The following is a 7397-nucleotide window of genomic DNA, read 5'->3' as shown; positions in this document are numbered from 1 at the left end:
CTGGCAGGAGATCCTCGCCGTGTCCTCTTGCCCAGGAACTCTACTGGAATGTTATGCGGCGCTGGAATGAACATGTGAGTATTCTGTCAGTACACACACAGAGCTTCTATTTAGGCTGAGGTTCAAGAGGTCAGCAGAATGACCAGCTCTCTAGAACAGATGATGACCTTGTAAGTGGCATTATATGGAATATTGAGATTGCATAGAGGAGATGAAATTCACTTTTTTAGTAACTCATGCAGTTGTGTTGAACTTTCTCTTGTCAGAGACAAGCCCAGCATGTTCTATTTCGACATACTGAAGTGTGTCACGGCCACCAATGTGATGGCTGCAGCTATGAATGGTCAACAGTGTCCTACGACACAGGTGAGGCTCTCTCAGTCACTGTGGCTCACTTTGTCACTCACATGTAGTCAGTCAGTCAGTCAGTCAGTCAATTTATCACTCTCTCATTCCCTCGCTCCCTCGCTCCCTCGCTCCCTCGCTCCCTCCCTCACTCACTCACTCACTCACTCACTCACTCACTCACTCACTCACTCACTCGGTCTCTCATCTCTCCAGGTGTGTGTCAGTGAGTGTCCATCACAGTTCTGGATGCTGCCCCCTGCTGCCTATGCATCTGGTGCCAAACCCAAGGACTTCTTCCAACAGCAGTACTGTGACCCCAGCCTCAATCTAGCCAACACCACATTGGTACAGTACACAGTGCACCTTGTATTGATTTGGCATGGTTGGCATTTGAGTCACTGTGGACATGATTACCATAGATTTAGGGTGGATTTATTACTATTATTATTATTTATTAGTATTATTGTAAGTCGCTTTGGATAAAAGTGTCAGCTAAATTACTGTATTGCAATGTAATTTAGATGAATTTAGACAGTACAGTAGTCAGTAAAGTAGACGGTAGTACGTTCATGTATTTTGAGCTTCCTCACTTTTAAATTCTACGTTTTGCGTTCTCTTTTTCAGACTGTTCAGGACATCCTTGATCAGGAACTTTGTCCATACTTCTATATGCCAAGTACACCAGGTAAAGTGTTTTCATCCTGTGCTAACAAAATCTCATACTGCAAATATCAGATGCCAAATCTTGGCTGTGAAAGGTACAATTCATTGAACTCATCCATATGTTGATGTCACATTCTGTGCAGCTTTGGGGAGATGTTTACCCAATCTAGCTGCTCTGACAACGATTCCGTCCAACCTCAGTCTGCCTGGGTTGGCCTCTGTCAACGAAACTGTCAACAGCATCAAGAATGCCACGGGGTAGATACCACTGCATCTACTGACGTTCGCTGTACAACAGCACATGTACTGTATACAGTATGTTAAAATGCACAAATAATGACTGTGACCTAAAAACTCCTTTCAGCTCTCTAATATCAGGCATCAATACCAAAGCAATAGGAGTGAGGATATTTGAAGACTTTGCCACTACTTGGTACTGGATATTACTGTAAGTCTGAAAAATTAACAAAGGAATCCTAATCCACTGATAACGTTTTGTGAGCTTGTATTTTTTCTCTTAGCTGTAAACCTGTCCTGTACTTTCAGTGGCTTGGCGGTTGCCATGGTAGTCAGTGTGGTCTTCCTGTTGCTGCTGAGGTATCTGGCCTTCGTGCTGGTGTGGGTCGTTATCGTGGGCGTGCTGGCCGTTGGAGGCTATGGTTAGTCTCAGGCAGTTACAAACCCAATTCCTAGTGTAAAAACGACCTGGCAAATAAAACCGATTCTGATTCTGGGTTGTCTCAGGTCACGGAAAGCGAATGTAGTGCTTTATGACTGCATCTGCATACGCTATGGGCTTCATTCTACTTTCTCTTTCGCCCCCAGGGATATATCACTGTTACTCAGAATATGCCCATTTCAACAACTCCCCCGTGACCTCCTTTGGTGATCTCAGCTTCAATACGTATGTGTCAGTCTACCTCCAAGTGAAAGAGACCTGGCTTGCCTTCTGTGAGTTTCATCACTGTATGTTGTATCATTGTGTAATGTTTTGACAGCCTTTGATCGGCAGTGAAAAGCAGGGAAGTGACCCTAGTTGCTCTCTCTCTCTCCTTAGTGATCATCCTGTGTCTGGTGGAGTTCGCTCTGCTTTTGTTCCTTGGCTTCATCAGAAAGAGACTGTCCTTTGCTCTGTCACTCTTGGAGGAGTCCAGCACGTAGGATTTGACCTCCCTGATAGTTAAATATCTGAATATCAACAATCTTACCGTTAACGTATTTCGTTTAATCACATCTCTGTTGATTCTGCAGGGCTGTGGGTTATCTGATGTCCACATTGGCTTACCCTCTGTTCACCTTTGTGCTGCTGGTGGTGTGTATCGCTTACTGGGGGATGACTTCCCTGAACCTGGCAACCTCTGGAGTGCCAGTCTATAGAGTGGTGTCTCTTAGCAACGCCTCTGTGGCTAACTGCAGCCTCATCTATGGAACAGACGACTGTCGCCCACAGGTGATACCAGCAGGGTTCGTAGTGCTCGGTTGTGTGTACATGCCTCATATCTCCCCCTATAACTCTCACCTCTGCTCTCTCTACCTGTCAGACATTCAACTCCTCAGCCTACCCAAACTGCCCCTCCGTGCGATGTGTGTTCTACAAGTACAGCGACGAGGGGTTCTTCCAGAGGAACATTGTCTACCTGCAGGTCTACAACGTCATCGCTTTCCTGTGGTGCATCAACTTTGTCATCGCCCTGGGCCAGTGCACACTGGCCGGAGCTTTCGCCTCCTACTACTGGGCATTCAGCAAGTCTGAAGACATCCCTCGGTTTCCGCTGTATCAGGCCTTCATACGCACACTACGGTAACGGCAGGGAGACAGCAGGAGACTGCCTGTGAGGGACTGGGTCTAGTTTCCACACCAGCAAACTCCTTCTACATTCTTGGATAGAAAGGTCATTTCAAGTGGTTTTATGACTTGCTTCATTCTATGTCCTTCTGCTCTGAAAGGTACCACGTTGGCTCTCTCGCATTCGGTTCAGTTCTGCTCATGCTCTTCCAGTTACTCAGAATGCTGCTGGAATACCTAGAGCACAAATGCCGCAGTAAGGCCATGATACACACTGTCCACGTACAGTTACATCACAATATTCATCTCGTGTGATTGTGTCATATCAGCGCAAAGAATGACTTGTTTTCTCTCATGTTCTATCCCCTCTAGGTTCTAAAAGCTTGTGTGCACGTTATCTGAGCTTCTGTCTCGGGTGCTGCTTCTGGCTTCTGGATTACTTCATTAAGATCCTCAACAGAAACGCCTTTGTCATGGTCAGTTCCATCAAGTTGACTTGTCTGTTTCATTAGCTGTAGTAAGCAGTGTGTGGAGGGTTATTATATTACTACTTGATCTATAGCTCAATAGGTCAATATTATTTTCCTCTATTACAACCTTATACAGTACTTTCCAGTAACGTCTTGTATAATTTTGGATAAACCACAGATTGCCATCTATGGAGAGAGCTTTTGTGTGTCTGCCAGAAGTGCCTATAATCTGTTGATGAGGAACCTTGACCGGTAAGAGTCCGTTTCAATTTATATACTGGCCTTTAGCTTCAACGGTATTCAGTCATTTGAGTTGCTGGTCTCTCCCTTGCCCACAGGGTGGTGGTATTGGACAATGTGACAGATATGCTCCTCTTCTTTGGAAAACTAATGGTGTCAGGAGCTGTTGGTAAGAGAATTACAAAATTTCTAGTTTCACTTCAAACAACTATCATTCCCTGTGAATGAAATACTTGGAGTCATATGATCACAACTGAATGTGTGTTCTAACTGATGTCTATTGTCTCAGGGGTGCTGGCCTTCTTCTTCTTCTCTGGCCGAATCCGCGTTCCCGGCGATGCCTTCCAAGCTGAAATGCTCAACTACTACTGGGTTCCCATCGTTGTGAGTGTGCTCTCAGCCATGGGGAAGTCAAGGGGAGACTCTCTTGGGATGCGTACAGTGCGTTCATGATAGTGTTGTTGAGAGGGTGTGACTGATGATGCCTTGTGGTGCTGTGTGAACCCGTGTAGACGGTGGTGTTGGGAGCGTACTTCATCGCTCACGGCTTCTTCAGCGTGTACAGCATGTGTGTCGACACCCTCTTCCTCTGCTTCCGTGAGTACCACCTTACCAGGGCCACTAATATGAAGGGACAGAGTGGAGTAGAGTAGAGTGGAGTGGAGTGGAGTGGAGTGGAGTGGAGTGGAGTGGAGTGGAGTGGAGTGGAGTGGAGTGGAGTAGAGTAGAGTGAAGTGGAGTGGAGTAGAGTAGAGTGGAGTGGAGTGGAGTGGAGTGGAGTAGAGTGGAGTAGAGTAGAGTAGAGTAGAGTAGAGTAGAGTAGAGTAGAGTAGAGTAGAGTGGAGTGGAGTGGAGTGGAGTGGAGTAGAGTAGAGTAGAGTAGAGTAGAGTAGAGTAGAGTAGAGTAGAGTAGAGTAGAGTAGAGTAGAGTAGAGTAGAGTAGAGTAGAGTGGAGTAGAGTGACCCTTGTGTTCTTCCTTTGACAGTGGAGGATCTAGAGAGGAATGATGGGTCTATGCAGAAGCCTTATTTCACATCCAGAAACCTGATGAGAATCCTGCGCAGAAACCGCCAGTCTGAGTCCTTCTGGGAGGACCAGTAATGTCTGAGTCCTACTGGGAGGACCAGTAATGTCTCTGCCCATCCTTTCTACCCTTCCTCAGCATCCTCCTCTTCCTCGGCTCCGTATCCCATTTCCCTTGTACTAAAACCTGTCAGCATTCTAAAGTCTGAGCTGTTGTGGTCTGTATGGTAACACTACTTAAGGATTTAGTGTGGAATAGACTCATGGGTTCATATACTGTAGAATAATAATACATGTGTAAGCATGTAATATATTGCTACAATGTGCTGTTGACACAAATCAAATTATCCATTTGGAAACTGTTGTTAAAACCTCGGAAATAAGAGTAGTACCTCAATGAGAGAGCAGAATGATCTCAAACGATTCTCTGAGAAATTCTAAAACTACTTTTACTTTTACTTTGTAAAATGAAGCGTCATCCCCCTGAAACCCGCTACCACTGTGTCTCAGACCTCAGCAGGGTCCTCACAGCAACCTAGATTCTTAAATGTATCTACTAGCTAAGCAAAAAAAATCCCCCAAATCCAAACCAATGCCTTTATTGATATAATATTTTAAAAAAAAAAAGAAGTACAAGATTGAAGTGTTATAGTCTGGGACGGGCTATGACTTTGTAGGACTTGGCTTTGAGAACCACGCTCGCGACTCCCTTCAGATCGGGCAGTGAGGCCTCGTTCTCAGGAAGGACAAACTGGAAATCGCGCAGCAAGTAGGCCGTGAACAGAAATAGCTCCATTTTGGCCACCGACTCCCCGAGGCACAGCCGAGCCCCCCCACCGAAGGGCAGGAGAGCGCGCTCAGATGCCCCGCCCCCCTCCAGAAAGCGCTCTGAAAAAGAGGGGCTACTGTTAGCGATGTTGAAACTGCGCTGGGCCGGGTGAGAGGAATGCACTGAACAGCTCAGCACCTGGTTGGAAGCGGTAGGGGTCGGTCCAAACAGCAGGGTCGTGGTGTGCCCCGAACAGATTTGGGATGAGCACGGTGTCCTTGGGTATGAAATAACCTGCGATACTGCACAGACACAACACCCGCTTTGATACCCGATTTGAGCGTTAACGCCGACGGTCGCTTTCGTCAGTGGAGCTGCGTCTGTCGTTCACCTGCTGTCTCTGGTGGCGCGGTGAGGCACTGCCAGCGGAGCCACGGGTCTCAGCCTCAGCACTTCGTTGATGACGGCGCACAGCACGGGCAGCCGGCGTCTGTCGCTGTACCGGGGGTAGCGCCCCTCCAGCTCCGCGCACAGCTCGCCATACACCCGGCACTGCACCTGGAGACAGAGGAGAGGTTCCATGTTTGCTCGACAGCGTCCCACTGACTTCAACGGGCACGAGCGTGGCGGGGGGGGGGGTGCTGGGGACGCCGCCGACCGTACCTCGGGCCTGTGTAGCAGGAAGGCCACGGTCCAGCTCAGCCAGGCCGCCGTGGTCTCGGTCCCCCCGATGAGAAGGTCCACGGTGGCCATGTGGACGTGGGTGTCCGTCAGGACCTGCGGGGACATGAGCAGGACACGGACGGCGCTTCACCACAAATCTACAGCACGCACTTTCACTTTGATCAGAACAACGATAAAACACAGTACAACAATGATAAAAACCAGCGCAGCGGCCGGCCGGTACCCACCACCCCGTGCGCGTGCGGCTGTTCAAGACCCTGGAGGAGAGACGCTGCGATGGTATCCTCCGATTTGCTCTCCCGCATCTAATTTGACGGCAAAACAGCTGATATAATCTTTACATTATGGATTGATTTCTTGGCTCGTTATTCTAAAACACCCAGGAAAGTGTATTAGGCTTTCATTCCGACCTTATATGCATCCAGATGTGCTCTTATGATGTCATCTCTCCTGGCCACCTCTTTTAGGAGACGGGCGAATGGAGGGTTGGGCAGTCTCTTAGAGGACGCAGAGCACGGGACGCTTTAGACATAGTAGTAGTTAAGTCTCAAACTCACACATGATTTGATATTGTATTATCTTTCTATGTAGAGAAGACTTTGGTGTGGTTACAGACTCTGAGCAGTGGGAAGGAGTCCAGCGCCGTGATCCACGCGGTGCCCCACAGAGACACGATCTCGTTGAGGCAGCCGTGGAGACGCTGCAGCTCAGCTGAGCTCTTCTCATACTGCAACACAAACACTCGGGGTTTGCAACACGACTGGTATCCTATTACTGTCACACAGAGACAGCTTATGCTGTAGGGGTATGATATAACATATTACATAAGGGATAATCAATCTAATAATAATAGGATAATTCAATAGGTCAATATTATTTTCCTCTATTACAACCTTAGGCGCGACCAACCTTTAAACCTTTTTGTGATGCGAGGTTTAATGTGTGTGCAAAACACTTTATGTGTGGGGACAGCCCGGCTTCTCTGACCGCCACATCCATGTTTCGTGCGTTGTCTGTGATGATAGGGATGTCGTCGTGGTTATTATTCTGGTCGAGCTCCCACTCCAAAAGAGCCGCCCTCAGTACCTCAGCTATGTTGAGGCCAGTGTGTGCCTCGAAAAGAGGCCGCGTCTGCAGGACAAAGCTTTTCATTTCCCATGAACTGGTCATAACATGAGCCGTTATTGTAATGTAACTCTGAGTAGCACGTGAAGTCCACCCGTCTGTGGTTAATGAGACGCACTCTGCTTCTTTGAGGCTGTGTCACTTTCGCTCTTGTCTCGTTGTACAGAGCAGGTATGACTGCCACTTATGTATGGCCGCGATGGTATCGTATACTTTGGCTCTAGCACGTGTACCAACTTCCGAAATCCATCGTTCTCAACTACAGAGAAAGGCCTCATGTCTTTTGCT

General features: G+C 47.8%; 2 protein-coding genes across 2 annotated transcripts; one reads left to right on the top strand and one right to left on the bottom strand.

Annotated features, from left to right (window-relative positions):
- On the top strand, positions 1–4622 carry LOC311312158 (choline transporter-like protein 4). Its single transcript, XM_084442029.1, has 18 exons — positions 1–74; positions 267–366; positions 562–693; positions 973–1033; positions 1155–1269; positions 1376–1459; positions 1558–1670; positions 1837–1962; positions 2069–2168; positions 2263–2461; positions 2553–2812; positions 2959–3053; positions 3170–3273; positions 3446–3519; positions 3606–3676; positions 3797–3891; positions 4020–4104; positions 4494–4622. Exons 1-18 carry the CDS (start codon positions 49–51, stop codon positions 4607–4609), a joined length of 1956 nt encoding a protein of 651 aa, XP_084298155.1. The 5' UTR covers positions 1–48; the 3' UTR covers positions 4610–4622.
- Positions 4623–5177: 555 nt separating this feature from the next.
- LOC311312157 (steroid 21-hydroxylase-like) lies at positions 5178–7136 on the bottom strand (the record flags this gene model as incomplete). The annotated part of the gene is made up of 7 exons (XM_084442028.1): positions 5178–5419; positions 5499–5602; positions 5692–5858; positions 5964–6077; positions 6395–6481; positions 6601–6711; positions 6972–7136. 7 exons carry the CDS (start codon positions 7134–7136, stop codon positions 5178–5180), a joined length of 990 nt encoding a protein of 329 aa, XP_084298154.1.
- Between the last annotated feature and the right edge of the window lie 261 nt (positions 7137–7397).

Source organism: Borostomias antarcticus (assembly GCF_949987555.1).
Source record: "Borostomias antarcticus genome assembly, chromosome: 8".
In the NCBI taxonomy this organism is placed as follows: domain Eukaryota; kingdom Metazoa; phylum Chordata; class Actinopteri; order Stomiiformes; family Stomiidae; genus Borostomias; species Borostomias antarcticus.
The sequence above is the reverse complement of the archived record's forward strand: the minus strand, read 5'-3'. Positions and strand labels throughout refer to the sequence as shown.